The sequence below is a fragment of the Squalius cephalus genome, assembly GCF_949319135.1.
Source record: "Squalius cephalus genome assembly, chromosome: 24".
NCBI classification, from domain to species: domain Eukaryota; kingdom Metazoa; phylum Chordata; class Actinopteri; order Cypriniformes; family Leuciscidae; genus Squalius; species Squalius cephalus.
Window position 1 is genome coordinate 16,497,728 of NC_137145.1, and position 17,123 is coordinate 16,514,850.

Here is a 17,123-nt window from a genome sequence, read left to right on the forward strand (position 1 = left end):
AATATAAAATAAAAAAAGAAAGGCAGATTTTTTCTTTGTTATTAAAAATTAAGAACGAAGATACACATTACACATACACAACTTAATATACAAATGAAATAAACAGTGCTTTATTTTTTCAGCTACAGTAGGTGTATTTAACAGTAGCATAGAAGAAGGTAATTAAATGAACAAATATGAAAATAAAACACAACATAGACTTCACTGTATTAATTATACATTGATTATTATTAAAGCTACTAAAGTTCTCAGTCAAGAGCAGTGAGTGATTTCCTCTTTGTGTTTTGTTGTTTTATTAACATTAAAGGATCGTTCTCCCAAAATTTTTAATTGTCATAATTTACTTTCTCAAGTTGTTTTAAATCCGAAGTTTCTCTCTTCTGCTGAAATAAATGTTATTTGGAAGAATGTGGGTAACCAAACAGCTGATGTACCCCAGTGACTTCTATAGTATATTTTTTCTTCTACTATGGAAGTCAATGGGGACCAGCAACTGTTTGGTTAACCACATTCTTCAAAATATCTTCTTTTGTGTTCAGCACAAGAAAGAAATTAATACAGGTTTAGAACAACTTAAGAGTGGGGGGGTTAGCGCAAAGAGGAGGTGTGTTCCGGCGCAAACGTTCCCTGGTGCTATTTTGCAGGTTTAGAAAACAATTCCGCCACTGACCAGGAAAAACCTAGTCTCAAGTCAGTGGCGCGTTGCGCATGTTATTCATATGCTATTTTAAGGGCACATGCTTAGCCATAATCAATGTAGCGTGTGCACAACACACATGCACTTTGCTTATCTCATCTACACACAGACGCAGCAGTTCTCATTTTTAGAAAACCATACATTATTACAAGGAAAAATATTAACACACGAGGGAAATCATTGTTGTGTCCATGAAGATGTGAAAAAATAGGCATACATCAGCTTACACATTTACCAAAATTGTTATACGCCTGCTTAACCGAAGCTAATTTGGGTGGGCTTCTCCATCCCCATACAATGTCACTTCTATGTGTTTTACGGCCCTGACGAGAACTTTGGTCTCCTCGGCTGTGAACCGCTCCTGGCGTGCGCCTGGCAAATCCGCCGTTATAATACCAATCCGCCATGGAACATGTTTCAGATCATTAAAATAGGGCGCACTGGCTGCGTGGCGTGAGCGTCTCAGCTGCGTGGCGTGTCCGTTTTTATTTCGGCTCCCGTGTTAACAGGTTAGAGCTTCCACACTGCCTGCGTGACATGCACGTCTCGGAAAACGCGTGCATGCTAGAAATAGAACTGACGCCTATTTTTCACGCAACACGCAAGCGTGTTGGAAGCGTTTCCAGGCAAAGTAGAATAGGAAAAGATGTTTATATGTCATTTTGACACGAATACATATTAATAAATGATGTTTGAAAGTCTCTAGGTTTTGACATAAATGCAGATATAAATGTAGGTTAATTAAACGAAATATTATGTAGCCTATTTTGCCGTCAATACTGCCGACGTTGTCTTTGCTGCTATATATTTATGTTTAACATGAAGTATAGGCCTTCCACAACTCTCTCCCCATATGTCAAATATATCACCAATGAGGCTTATATGTCACCTAGCAGCAGCAGCGCCGCATCAGACACGATTCTGGTGTGCAAAGACATGGAAAATGCCGCGCAGCTGACACACAAGAGATTTTTTCTAAATTTTCTCTGTTTGCTTTCACTTTAGACATAACCAACTTTGTTTATGTAAGCCTTGTGTGTATTTGCCAGTATTAGCGCAATACGACTCAAAAGATAACTTAAGATAGCTGTTAGACAGGCTTTTAGTGCATGTGCGCTTCGAGTGAGCGCTCAGAAAAGCGCATGTTAGAACAGCGCATCAGCACGTGAATGACATGTTTAACTGGCAAGGCTTTAAAGCACATGCAAATAATGAACTTTTGTGAACTGCAGTGCGTTAACATTTTATGTGAATGTACATCGCGTTGTACAGTATGTTGAGACAGAGGCGCCAGAACTGCAACTGATAGAATGAATGATACTACGATATTTCTTCAAAAGCAGATCGTGGAGACATTTTAATCGTCTACGATCAAAAAAACGTTATAAACGTTATTTGTCTAAGCAAAGTTTTCTGTTTTATTTTAGTATTATTTATTTATTTATTTTGGTTGCTAAATAGTTTGTGTTCTGTCATAGTCATAATACATAAAATGTGGATTTTTTATAATTTGTTAATATTGAATGTGTAGATGTGTGTATTCAAAAGCTGTCAAAACATCAAGCAAATTTTCTCTATTTAGACTTTAGACAACTCATCAGCTCTTTACAAGAAACACCAGGACATGAAATAGGTGTCTGACAAAGGGTACATTCAAAATGAGCTGGTGAGAGTGTCCTCCAGGAACAAGGCTGACAGGGTCCCCGCAGATCCTTGAAAAGTCTTAAAAAGTCTTAAATTAGATTTTTAAAATTTAAAGCCATAAAAAGATTTATTCAGGTCTTAAAAGGGTCTTAAATATGGAAACCTGGATGCAGTGGCTGGAGTAGGATTCCAGGCATCCACAATCCAAGATGGTGCTGAGGACTGGAAGCCCCTCAGCGAGCCCACCATTCCACTAGCGTGTAGAGGGCAAGTTATGGGGCTGACAGGAGGCAGAGGAGATGAGGATGACGGTTAGATGAGAGGGGGCGGGAGAGGGTGGTTGGGTGGGAATTCAGGCTTAGGAACCGACTCAGGCGTGGCAGTGGCCATCTTGGCTGGAGACGTGAGCTCAGGCGTGGCGGCGGCCATCTTGGCCGGAGACGAGTGCTCAGGCATGGCGGTGGCCATCTTGTCCAAAGACACAGGCACGCCTGGCGTGAACAGTCTCTGGCTGGGCAAGCATGACGAGATCAGTCTCTGGCTCGGCAGGCATGACGTGAACACTCTCTGGCTCGGCAGGCATGACGTGAACAGTCTCTGGCTCGGCAAGACTGACGGATAGTTCCGGACAGACAGATGAATCATATGGAGGAAGACAGGGTATATCGGTGTCGAAATCTATTAAATCTACTTCCTCTGGACGAGGACAGGAACAGGGGACTCTGGAAGGGTGCTCTCGACGGGACGAGACTCTGGAAGGGTTGTCTCGGCAGGAGGAGACTCTAGAAGGGTTGTATCGACGGGATGAGACTCTGGATGAAGATAGGAGGTGTGGCGATGAAGATGGCTGGTGTTGGTGGTTGAGCGGTGACGTCAGAATCAGCCTCACCCGCGGTGAAGGCTGAACCGCTTAACCACAGCACATGATCCAGGTATTATTCGAACGTGCCTGGGATCGCTGCTGCTGGAGCTTGCTGGTGCAGATGATCATCCAGTCCGTACCAGAATACAGTCTTTAGGACGCCATCTGCCCAGTTCATGAGGCGAGAAATTTCGAGGAACCTTTCGACATATTTCGCGATCCGTTGCCCGTCCTGGAAACAGGTTACAAGCAGATCTGAGGGATTCAGCAGGATATGGAGAACGCCCATGTTCTCCTTAATACAGTCAGTCAAATAAATACCAGCTTTCTAGGTGTGGTCGGTTCTTCTGTCTTATTAAATAGTTGTTTGTGAATTTAATCATTCTGCAAAGTTGTAAAGTCGAAAGTGCACGATAAATGAAGTTATTGTCTCCCAAAAGAAAGAATCGACTCCTAACCACCTTAATGAGTCGTTTGTATTTCGAATCTCACTGCATGATGGGTCTACGTCACTAGAAAAGATATTTGCACAATGCCCACATATGTTGTACGTTGACCGCCCGCGAACAACTTGACCCGCCCACAAACACGTAATTTTACTGACGACTGCTTCTCAAATCTCGAAGTTCAATGTGGGATTCGCAAAACGCTTGCTCTTGAAAGATGGGTCAGTTCTCAGTTTATTTGGACCAACGTGCCCCTCAGAATCACAACCTGTAAGTATGATTAATTATTGATGTATATATTTTCTACCGGGTGTTCAAAATGCCTAGTTTTCTGTTTAATATTGTGTAGGTTTCCGGCTAACCGGCTAACTCACGTTATTACTGTCTTACCTAATACTTCTGCAAATCAGCTGTGGGCCACTATTACCGAAAACTGTGTCTATTAATGCAGATTGTCTGTCGTTCTTACTACTTTGAGTAAAGATAAAGGATGGAGCAAGATTTGTTTTGTAAAATTTAATGTTACATTAGTCATTCACGTCACGTTAGTGCTAGGCTAATTTATGCACTTATTGATACAGTTAATACAGTTCCCGAATGTGCACCACAATAAATTAGACATATACACATCGGTTTGTTAATAGACAAACGCTTATTAATGCTGATGGTGAGGAATTAGTTAAAACATCTCATAATGTATCTCAAACTGAGAGCCTTTAAAATCGCATAATAGGGGCACTTTAAACTCAATAATAATGCTGGTTGAGAAACACCTCTTTAGATAATAATACATTATTACAAAAGTTTTGTTCTGTTAAACTTGCATAAAAAAGGTGTGTGATGTCCCTATGGCAGTGTGAGTTGTGAAATACTCTTCTCACAGATCCATTGAAAAGCTGAATTACATGCAATATCAAGCCACCCGGATAAAGTTGGCCACCTTTGGTTATGATCCGCAGTCAGAACACAGTTCTCTTCTGTACCTCCATTAGGCTCTTTTGGAGCTCCAACTAAAATTCCCCAGAACCTGAAAATACAGATCAGCATTAGATGTTGTGCTGCTACCTGTGATACTGACTGTGAGAATAATTTATTAGATAATAATCAGTTCAGTTGTGTTTTCTCACTCAGAGGTCAGTGTGCTTCCATCAACCCATTTCCATGTGTTCTCCACATCAATGTCAGTCAGACCAATCCAGACTGCAGCAGAACCAGCCATGTTCTTCACAAAATCCTGAGCAGATGAAACAGTTGCACATTTCTGTAATTACAGTGTACCTATACGTACGTGTAGATATAAGGGATCAATATGTAAAGTTTAGGGAATAAAGGGAAAATTAACACATTATTTATACTGTAAAGGCATCTTTACACAGCCGAGTTAAGGCTGCTCTAAAGCGGCTCTGTGTCTGCTAAAAAAATTGTGTAAAGACACAATGGTGCATAAAAGCAGACTTAAAATATGCTTAAAATAATCAAGAAGAGGGAGACAAAACATATAGGCCTAGCTCAATATTGTTTTAGCCAAATAAAAAAAATGTCAGTCAACAAGGGACAGTGAAGTAAAAGAGTCCTGTACTCACATTGTGAAGCAAACCACCAAAATATCAATGTCATCAATGTGTGTTATCAATTGGCTTTCGATGTTTGTAATCTTTCTTTGAAGAGACTGGCAGATCAACGCGCTGCTACATTTCTCTCAGATACGGTAAATGCTTATTTGGCGTCACTATGATTGTGCATTGAAATATTATATTCCAAAAATCATCTCCTTGAGGACGATATTTCACCCCCACACAACAGTGAAATCTGCTGTCCTGCCTGAAACGCTAACGCTAGCAGAATTGTTCATGCTTTCTGGATCTTTGAAAAAAAAAAAAAAACTTTCAACCTCTTTTATTCCTGTGGTGATCTACTCTATGTAATAATTCATAATTTCTTCTTTCACTTCTTTCTTTTATTTAATTATTTTTCAAATATTTTATAACACTTAAAACTGTAGTTTTAAAATAATAATGTTCAAAGCATTGTTTCCCGTGATTTTAATTCCTGTGTAAATGCATTACATAGGCATAAAAAATCTGTGTAAATGCAAATTTTGTGATTTTATGCCGCTTCAGATTTGGTTTCTGTGTGGCTTTTTCTGTGTAGAGATGCCTTAGGTATTTTAGAACTAAGGGATACTTATTATACTATTATTACTAGTACTACTATTTTTATTTATTTATTTTTATTTTTAATTACTGGAAAATATACACTTGTTCCATGAAGAACAGGGTAAGTGGGACATCCACGGCCTGTAAATGAAAGTGGTGCTTGAGACCCTCTTGTATCATGAAGTTAAATAGTAACTACAATAAAATTCATTCACGCAATCTGATATCACTGACTCTGAAACCTTTATTTGAAAAACAACTTCATTCAAAACAGATTTTTACACTTCTTATTCATTTAAAACATTTTTTTTAAATCAACTTTTCATAAAAAATACTAAAGAAAGTAGCACGTTTTGTCCCTTTTTTATTTATCTTGCTTGGCTTCTTCCTCCTCTTGTTCCTCTTCGTCTTTCTCATTATTTATAATAATGAATTTTAAGAAGGAATCCCATGGCTCTTGCTATTCTGTATTAGCCAATCCCAGATAGCAGACCAACATTGAATCTACATTGAATCAATGTTAATGTATCAACCAAAAGATCATTGAATCAATGTTGAAATTTAACATTGATTTTTCATCAGGTTTGCACCCTGAAATAATGTTATTTCAACGATGAAAAATCAATCAATATGGTCATAAAATCAATATTATTTCAACCATAATTAAATCACTTATTTAACATTGAATCAACATAGAAACAATATAAAATCAATCTTGCTTTATGTACAGCAAGATTCTATGCTAGTTTATCATGCTTGTACTGTGCTTGAATTTTTAAATGGCTCATTTCAGACAGAGACCATGTACGGTTGCAATATGTTTTTAATCAAAATGTCATTCAAAGTAAACTACATCCTTCAGTTTACAAGTAAATGTATTTATTTATGCCCCCAAAACTGAACAGGAAATATCACATTCAGAAAATTGCATTTCGTGGTGACAAAGACAAAAACAGCACAGTACTACAGTAAGAAAGAATGAAACATTACTCTGATAAATTTTTCAAATTCAATTTTATTTAGCACATTTAGAACAGACCAAAATGCTTTACAGAAGAACAACATTAAACGATATAGCATTCATTAAAAAATAAAACAAGATATAACATGCATTATAAAATAAAAAAAGATATAACATGCATTATGAAATAAAACAAAAACAAGAGCAACATAGCTGAGTAACCATAAAACAAAAGAACCAGAACAGAAACCAGAACTCAGATATAAATTAATAAAAAAATAAATAGCTTGCTATTATTTGAATACAAAAAATATATTACCCATCGTACACGTCGTCTTCCATTTGCATGCCCAAAGAACGTCTCGGTTACGTATGTAACCCTCGTTCCCTGAGTAGGGAACGGAGACGTTACGTCGGATGACGACGAATGGGGTTTCGCTTAGAAATCCTATCATCTTCGAGTATATAAAACGAGCCAATGGCAAAGAAATGCCATGGGTCTGCGGAATTTGCATAGAGTAACTCCGCCCCACCCTGGGGGTATAAAGGAAGTGCGCTGGCAACATGCAGATATGTCTTCACTGAGGAGCCGAGACTGAACTGGCGTTTCCAGCGGTACAGCGGAAGTGACAGGGAGACGTAACGTCTCCGTTCCCTACTCAGGGAACGAGGGTTACATACGTAACCGAGACGTTCCCTTTCGTTGTCACTCCGAGTTACGTCGGATGACGACGAATGGGGTTCCCAGTGTAATCACGCCACCTCTCGACTGTCTTCCAGTGCCCTGCGTAAGTCTGAGCTCCCTGTCGTGAGACTAGCACGGACGAAGGAGTCCTACTTAACACAGGAATACCAAGGTACACTGGGAAGCATATCCAGTGGAAATATGCAATCATGCCCAACCCGAAGGGGGGGACTTAGAATACACATATGACCCCGAAGGGCTGCATACGGAGTAACACTGGGGTGTCCAGCCGCAGGTGGAATATTTCAACCCCAGGGGTGGCAAGGTGGCTTGCCAAGGGAAAGACACATGCTCAAAGAGGCTTACAGTGGAATACACATGTGGGGGTCACCCAGAGGGGGAACCATGCACATGGAGGCACCTAGCCAAGCGCGAAAGCTGCCGGTGGCATAACTCTGGCGTTGACGTCGTCAGTGCTGGAGGAGACTCAGGGCTTATTAGGCTCACCTGAGGAGAATATCGCACGTATCTCGTCCGTGGAGAGGAATGGCGAGCAAGCGAAGACACCTGAGCAGAATCTCTTACCGGCTAGTTGAAGCGAGTACATGAGAAAAAACTGGCTCCACTCGGAGATTATAGAATCTCGCGAATGTGTTAGGTGTCGCCCAGCCTGCAGCTCTGCAGATGTCTGTTAGCGAGGCGCCATGCGCTAGAGCGCAAGAGGATGCCACACTCCGGGTGGAGTGGGCCGTCACACCAAGGGGGCATGGTCAACCTTGCTGCTGGTATGCCAAAGCAATGGCGTCCACTATCCAGTGAGACAACCTTTGCTTGGAGAGAGCCTTTCCCTTCAGCTTCCCACCATGACAGACAAAGAGCTGGTCTGAGGTCCTGAAACACTGCGTCCTGTCAACGTAAGCACGGAGTGCGCGTACTGGACAGAGCAGTGCCAAGGCTGGGTCTGCCTCCTCCAAAGGCAGCGCTTGCAGGTTCACCACCTGGTCTCGAAAGGGTGTGGTGGGAACCTTGGGCACATATCCAGGCCGGGGTCTCAGGATCACGTGAGAGTTAGCCGGTCCGAATTCCAGGCACGCTTCGTCAACCGAAAATGCCTGCAGGTCCCCTACCCTCTTGATGGAGGCCAATGCAACCAGGAGCGCTGTCTTCATTGACAGGAACTTAAGCTCCACTGATTGCAGAGGCTCAAAGGGAGCACTCTGCAGGGCAGTTAAAACCGCTGAGAGGTCCCAAGAGGGTACGAGGGGAGGACGAGGAGGATTCAGTCTCCTGGCTCCCCTCAGGAACCTGACGATCAGGTCGTGCTTTCCTAAGGACTTACCATCAACTGTGTCTTGATGTGCGGCAATGGCGGCAACATACACTTTCAGGGTGGAGGGAGACAGCCTTCGCTCCAACCCTTCTTGCAGGAAGGAAAGCACGACACTGATGGGGCATTTCGTGGGTTCTAGATTTTTAGAAGAACACCAGTTGACGAAGAGGTTCCACTTCAACGCATAGGCATGTCTCGTGGACAATGCTCTAGCGGAAGTGATGGTAGCCACCACCGCTGATGGTAGGGTACTCAAACCTGCCTCATCCCGTCCAGGAGCCACACGTGGAGGTTCCAAAGATCGGGACGAGGGTGCCATAAGGTGCCCCGTCCCTGAGAAAGCAGGTCCTTCCTCAGAGGAATTGGCCAGGGAGGTGCTGTCGCGAGGAGTACTAGTTCTGAGAACCAGGTGCGGTTGGGCCAATACGGGGCAACCAAAATGACCTGCTCCTCGTCCTCCCTGATCTTGCGCAAGGTCTGCGCAAGAAGGCTCACTGGGGGAAACGCATACTTGCGGAGGCCCCGCGGCCAGCTGTGCGCCAATGCATCCGTGCCGAGCGTGCCCTCGGTCAGGGAATAAAACAGGGCGCAATGGGACGAGTCGTGGGAGGCAAACAGGTCTACCTGTGCGTCCCCGAACTGATCCCAAATCAGCTGAACCGTCTGGGGATGGAGTCGCCAATCTCCAGCGAGAGGCCGAAGCCGAGACAGCTCGTCGGCCGCCTGGTTCAGGTCTCCCGGGATATAAATGGCACGAAGCGACCTCAGATGCTTCTGACTCCATATGAGGAGGTTGCGGGCGAGTTGTGACATACGGCGGGAGCGCAGACCACCTTGACGGTTGGTGTACGCTACAGTCGCGGTATTGTCCGATCGGACTAGTACGTGTTGACCCCTGAGCAACGCATGTAAGCGGTGCAGGGCAAGACGTACCGCCAACAACTCGAGGCAATTGACATGCCAAAGGCGCTGGGGTCCTGTCCAGGAGCCCGCGGCAGCATGTCCATTGCACATGGCGCCCCAACCCGTGGTGGAGGCATCTGTTGATACAACAACATGCCTGGACACTCGTTCCAAGGGCACTCCGGCCCGAAGAAAACTGAGGTTCGACCACGGGGTGAAGGACTGTCGGCAGGTCGGAGTCACTGGGACTCGGAGCGTGCCGTGATGCCATGCCCACCTCGGGACTCGATCGCGAAGCCAAAGCTGAAGTGGTCTCATATGAAGCAACCCGAGCGGCGTGACTGCGGCTGCGGATGCCATATGCCCCAGGAGCCTCTGAAACAGTTTCAGTGGAACCACACTCTTGCCCTCGAACTGACGAAGGCAAGTCAGCAGTGACTGCGCGCGCTCACTCGTAAGCTGCGCGCACATGGCGACCGAGTCGATCTCCATACCGAGAAAAGAGATCCTCTGCACTGGGCAGAGTTTGCTCTTCTCCCAGTTGACCCGAAGGCCCAGACGAGCTAGGTGCCGGAGCACTAGGTACCTGTGTTCGCAAACCTGGTCTCGAGAGTGAGCTAGGATCAGCCAGTCGTCGAGATAGTTCAGGATGCGAACCCCGTGTTCCCGAAGGGGAACAAGGGCTGCCTCGACGACCTTCGTGAAGACGCGAGGAGACAGGGCAAGCCCGAAAGGGAGAACCGCGTACTGGTATGCCTGCCCCTCGAAAGCAAACCGTAGAAACGGTCTGTGTCGAGGAAGAATGGAGACATGGAAGTAGGCGTCCTTCAGGTCGATCGCTGCAAACCAATCCTGCGGCCGAATGCACTCGAAAATGCGTTTGGCCGTGAGCATCTTGAACGGCATCCTGTGAAGGGAGCGGTTCAAGACGCGCAAGTCGAGGATTGGTCGTAAACCACCGGATTTCTTCGGTACAATGAAGTAGGGGCTGTAAAAGCCGGACCTCATTTCGGCTGGAGGGACAGTCTCGATCGCACCCTTCGCCAGTAAGGTAGCGACCTCCGCTCTCATAACCGGGGCATTGCCACCGACCATAGTGAAGCGGACTCCCCTGAAGCGGGGAGGAGACCGCGCGAACTGAATCGCGTAGCCGAGCCTGATGGTCCTCGCGACCCAGCGGGACAGCCTGGGAAGCTCTAACCAGGCTTCCAGGAACTGTACCAGCGGGGTCATACGGACCACAGACGTACCCTCGGTGGTGCAGCGAGGCGGAATGACCGGCCCAGGCGTGGGTGGCATAGCGGCCCGGTGCGGGGGCACGGTCATTAGCCGCGTCCTGCCAGAGGAGGCCAGGGGAGGACCAGCGTCCCACTGGGGCGTGCTCTGGCAGGGGACTGGCGACAGAGGGGGACGAGAGTGGCGAGGCTCGTGAGCGGCGCGCACTGTCATCCGGACACTCTGTGTGCTCAGAGATGGGCGAGTGAGTTCTTTCTTTAACCACATTAGGGTGCTGCCCGTCGTGGGACGAGCAGCGGGGTGGGGAAAACCAAGGATTCTCCCCCGGCCCTCCACCGGGGGAAGGAGCGGCCCTGCTACCGGCTCCTGAAAAGAACTCAACGCCATCTCTGAGCAGCCCATCTCAGGAGCGCCGCTTGGCCTGGCGTTTAGCGGGGCACGGGGCGGGAGAGGGCTGTGGCGCCTTCCTACGGCGTCCTCCACGACGCGACCCGGATGGAGGCTGCTGCTGGGGCCGTGCGGGAGGGGCGGGAGCCGTAGAAGGGCGCTCTCGGCGGCGAGCAGACTGAGGGACCTGTGCCGACGGCTGGGTGGAGGCAGCAGCTGGCCGTCGGGGCAGGACATGTCTGAGAGCCTCAGTCTGCTTCTGGGCGGTCGAGAACTGCTGGGCAAAGTCCTCAACCGCCCCGCCGAAGAGGCCAGCCTGGGATATGGGAGTGTCGAGGAACCGGGTCCGCTCGGCCTCACGCATATCAGCCAGGTTGAGCCACAGATGTCTCTCCTGGACCACACAAGTGGACATCACCTGACCCAGGGAGCGTGCGGTCACCTTCGTCGCTCGGAGAGCAAGGTCGGTGGCGGCACGCAGCTCATCAAAGAGCCCTGGGTCAGTCCTCCCCTCGTGCATGTCACGCAACATCTGGGCCTGGTAGACCTGGAGTGTCGCCATGGCATGCAGTGAGGAGGCCGCCAGCCCCGCAGCTCTATAGGCCTTCACCACAAGGGTGGAAGAGAACCTACAGGCTTTGGAGGGGTGCTTTGGGTCGCCACGGGATGAAGCACTCTGAGGACACAGTTGCATCACAACAGAGCATTCAACCTGGGGAACCCCAGTGTACCCTTTGGCAGCCGCCTGATCGAGAGGAGGCAGGGCGGAGGAGGCCGCCGAGCGATCACGAGAAGACAATGGTGCCTTCCAGGACCTCGTGACCTCCTCATGCACATCCGGGAAGAAAGGCATTGGGGACGCGCGCTGACGAGGATCAGCGGCGGCACCCAAAAACCAATCGTCCAGCCGCGAGCGCACCGGACCAGGTGGCGGGGACCACTCAAGCCCAATGGTCGCGGCTGCCCGGGAAAGCATGGCAGTCATCTCGGGAGCAGACTCGGGCAATGCTGGCACACCCGAAGGTGGCAGCACAGCCGAATCCTCACTTCCCAAGGACTCTTGCCCACCCTGTGATGCAGCGATCGACATTGAATCTTCATCGGGAGCGCCAAATGAGACCCGCGGCAAGTCCGAGGACTGTACTGCGGGCTCATTTGAACCACTCGCGGGTTGCACGGCACTAGAGGACGGTGTGGAGCGTGGAATAGTCGGCGCTTTGTCCCACACCGTAATCCTCAGGTCACCCTGGCCGCCAGCCGAAGTACTAGCTCTCGCGGAGCCCGTAGATCGGGGTGCGGATAAGGGGACTCTACCATGAAGGTCATTGAGTCTCGACCGTAACCGTGCGATGGGCATGTTCCCGCAATGGGAACATGACTCATCCACAAACGCTGCCTTAGCGTGCTCTAAGCCCAGACACACAAGACAGCGATTGTGCCCATCAGAATCAGAAACAAATAGACCGCAACCAGAAGTGCACGGGCGAGGCATCTTTAAAAAGACGTGCCGCGTGCAAGCTCTTTTAGAAAGGAGATTTCTCCACAAATGCTGAAGCGACCAGGGAGAGAACACACAAACACTGGCAAATCACTGCACAGATAAGCAGGGAATGTGCACTCGCTGGAACTCGCTGTCACACCAACACTTGGAGAGAGGCTCGTCTCGAAGAGAAATGAAGAGATGAATCTCAGGATTGGCTGTGGAGTGAAGTACATCAACTTGGCTCCGAAGCGAAAACATATCTGCATGTTGCCAGCGCACTTCCTTTATACCCCCAGGGTGGGGCGGAGTTACGCTATGCAAATTCCGCAGACCCATGGCATTTCTTTGCCATTGGCTCGTTTTATATACTCGAAGATGATAGGATTTCTAAGCGAAACCCCATTCGTCGTCATCCGACGTAACTCGGAGTGACAACGAAAGGGAACTCCCGCTTCTTTGCACCTTTTTTAACTTCAGGGTTAGTTCGCCCTAGAATGAAAATGAACAATTTACCCACGGCGTTTGGTAAAAGACAAATTGAAATTCAATATATTATTAGGGAAAATCCCGGCCGTTGGTTTGTGTTCATGTTACTAATAGGCCTACATTTAACATAGCAGTTAATTCCGACTCACCCAGGAAAAGCAAACAAGTTGTAAGAAATATAGATAAATAAAATTGAGAAATGAAAGATTAGAGATTTAAGATTAACTTACCTCTAAAAATCACTTTGTCGTTGCCCGAATGCTTCGTCTGTCTGTCTGTTTCGCGCTTGAAATCTATTATGCCGCGCTTGAAATCTGTTGACCGTTATGCAGCGCTTTGATCTGATTGGTTGGCAACCAATGTTAGGATTGTCTCTAGGCAACCAGTGGAGAAATTTAAGCTGACCAAAAATCAACATTGAATCAACGTTTGTCTTTTCAACACTGAAAAACATTGAATTATCAACATTGATTCAATATTATTTTAACATTGAATTTTCAACATTGTTCCAATATTATTTTAGCATTGATTTTTCAACATTGATCCAATATTATTTAGCATTGAATTTTCAACCTCAACCAAAATGATGATTCTGATGGAATTTCATTTAATCAATGTCACCTTGCTATCTGGGATGTATTAAAAGAAAATAAAGTACACCCAGAAATGTTCTCATACTTTACTCATATTTTCGCTTCCCGCTAACTGTCACCAGCACGTGCATGAGACTCCAGTTCACATTTGATGTAAACATAAGCTTGACCTAAGCGCGCTGGGAAACTCACGCAAGAAATGGGAGCTTGGAAAGACTCAAATGTCACGTCATGCTTTAACCACAGATCTAGCCGGTTAACACCCATTAATACGTTCGCAGATACTGACGCCAACTGTTAATTCAATCTTATTCACACGAACCCGACCCGACCCAAGACGAGACCAAAATCAGTATCACTTTAAGCTCTCACTGATGCCTGCTGTCTCTGCTACCCACACACACACACACACACACACGCACACTAGGGCTTGCATAGACTAGTCGAGTAGTCGATAGATCGAAAACTAGTCGACGCTGTCGGAAACAATCGACTACTCGAGCGTCCATTAACCATAAATGAATTAAAAATGGCGAACGTCACCAACAGACACCACACGTCAGATGTGTGGAAGTATTTCATCAAGGATGACAAAAATATTGTAATTGGCCAACTCTGCAAGAGGCCGTTCACATATTGTGTCTAAAAACGTGTGGAAAGTGCGGCCGTGCCGCTGTCTCCTACAAGCGCTTGCGCTCCCATGGCATCTGTTGTTGCTATGCAACCATGAACCGCGCTCTCCATGATGATGACGAAGAAGTATCAGCATTCAGCAAAGGATTAATTGATTTCTAGCCCTTGGATTAGCTTTACTACTAGATATATTTCTGGAGATGAGAAGGAAAAACCCGCCCTGTACAGCTATGATCAGCTGTTCGGCCGAGTTTTCGATGATGTTACGGAAAGGGCGAAGCTGATTGTTTTTTGTCACATGACCTGCGGTGCGCTTGAGGCATTCTGAAAAGTTGAGATGTTTTCATCTCGCCGCGGCATCGGCGTGCCTGGAAAAACTAGCGCACCACGTTGCTTCCATTATGAGCGCGCTCGCCGCTCGCCTACATTTGAAATAACGAACTTGAGCGCGAAAAAGACGCGATATGTGAACGGCCCCTAGAAGCAGACGTCTGAAATGAAAGGCAAGAACGGCTATTTATTTGGCTTTAGACTGTTACATGAACATTTTTAAATGAAATGTCATTATAATGTTTTGAGAGTTTACTTGTGTAATTGTTGCATTAGGCTATGAATTAATAAATGTTTATTGATAAGATCTAGCTATTTCATGTCTTTTCATTTATAGTAGCATGAACCACGAGTAGTCGAGTAACTCGAGTATTGTTTTGATAAGAAATCGACTAGCAGAAATCAGTAGTCGCGCAACCTCTAACACACACACACACACACACACACACACACACACACACACACACACACACACACACACACACACACACACACATGTCTGGTGCACTATCTTTGTGAGGACTCTCCATAGACGTAATGGTTTTTATACTGTACAAACTGTATATTCTATCCCCTTACACTGCCCCTATCCCTAAACCTACCCATCACAGGAGACATTCTGCATTTTTACATTTTCAAAAAAACTAATTCTGTATGATTTATAAGCTTTTGTACCCATGGGGACCTCAATTTAGGTCCCCACGGTGACACGAGTCCCCATGAGTCTGTGTGCATTCAGGTTTAAGTCCCCACCGGTGTAGAAAAACATGTCCACACACACACATATACTAAGAGGTAAACTTTTATTATAGGCCTCAAACATAACTACCACCACTGACATTAATGCCCACAAATATTAATACAGACTGTCCATTACAGAGAAGCATAAGCATGCTGTAGAGAATATTATATAGCCAAGCTATGTGATCAAGCTATATGATAATGTTTTAGAATATTATCCATATAAGAATATTTCATACAGTCTTGCAGACCTCTAATTCATTGGAGTCGTATGGATTACCGTCTTTATTGGTGTGTGGGCTGTTTGATGCTTCAACTTTTAGGAACCCATAAGCTTGCATTTATATTTCCACTGAGAATACAACATTTCTTATCAAATGCTAAAGTCGCCCCCCCATCCCCATTTTTATTGTACCTGTAACGTAATAGAACATGATATTAACAAGCACCACTTACCCTATAACTACATGGAACAAGAGTATATTTCCGCAGTATAAAAAAAAATGGCAATAGTTTTAGTTTTACCTGCCATGAAACATAGAAGCCCAAATTAAAACAGCTGCACTTTTACTATAAAACACACACACACACACACACACACACACACACACACACACACACACACACACACACACACACACACACACACATTATTCTTTCTCACACTCACTTGTTCTTCTTTGTTGTTTATGATGATCAGATCTGCTCCTCTCTCTGTACAGTATCTTCTGCTCTCAGTCCAGCTCTTCTTCTCATTCGACATGTAGTAAAACCTGGATTTATAGTAAGTCCATCCACCTGTAAACAACCAGTTTAGCTATTAGCTTTTTATTCCCATTACACTCACCTGTCATTAACTTATAACTGATAGTAAACTCATAGATTATGAACCCTGAAAGTTACTGAGAGCACAACCCAACTCTATCATGCTTTAAAAAAGTATAGATGTATAGCAAATAACTACATAGAAACTTTACCATAACTCTGAAGATTATGTCTTAGCTGGTCTCTCTCTTCTGTGAGGTTGGTATTGTTGGTCAGTAGCTGGTCTTTCTCTTCTGTGAGGTTGTTGATCTTGGTTAGTAGCTGATCTCTCTCTTCTATCAGGTTGGTAATGTTGGTTAGTAGCTGATCTCTCTCTTCTGTGTAGTTTGTGCTCTTTGTATGGATGTGAACACACAGCACTATGACTGCAGTCAGCAGAAGAACACACAGCAGCCCCAAACACACTGCAGCTGCTCTGGAGCTTCTGTTCCTCACAGAATCACTCTTGGTTTCTGAGTTCTCCGTTTCTGTCCTGACATTAAAACTATTTATAGGATCAGTATTAGCATAGATAGTCATCTCTTCTTCATCTTCTCTGTCCATACCATGTTTCCCAGGAATGTTCATATTGCTGTAAAAAGACATATTCAGTCTGCTTTTGTTAAATGTGAGATTATTATTAGTTGTTTCTTCAAATGGACTGCACCCTTATGCACTTCTGCTTTTGAGCCTTTACTTTTATACAACTGTGGTCAAGAACATGTGATATCCTGTTAGAAAACAAA

At 45.6% G+C, this 17,123-nt stretch overlaps 2 protein-coding genes across 6 annotated transcripts in view; one reads left to right on the top strand and one right to left on the bottom strand.

The window, feature by feature from the left end:
• Window positions 1-17,123, top strand: part of cadm2a (cell adhesion molecule 2a) — a 511,389-nt gene that overhangs the window by 257,977 nt on the left and 236,289 nt on the right. The window lies entirely within an intron of this gene.
• LOC307152736 (uncharacterized protein) lies at window positions 85-17,046 on the bottom strand. The gene is made up of 5 exons (XM_079861633.1): window positions 16,551-17,046; window positions 16,244-16,371; window positions 4,777-4,883; window positions 2,652-4,676; window positions 85-493 (listed from the first exon to the last, which is right to left on the bottom strand). Exons 1-4 carry the CDS (start codon window positions 16,981-16,983, stop codon window positions 4,496-4,498), a joined length of 849 nt encoding a protein of 282 aa, XP_079717759.1. The 5' UTR covers window positions 16,984-17,046; the 3' UTR covers window positions 85-493; window positions 2,652-4,495.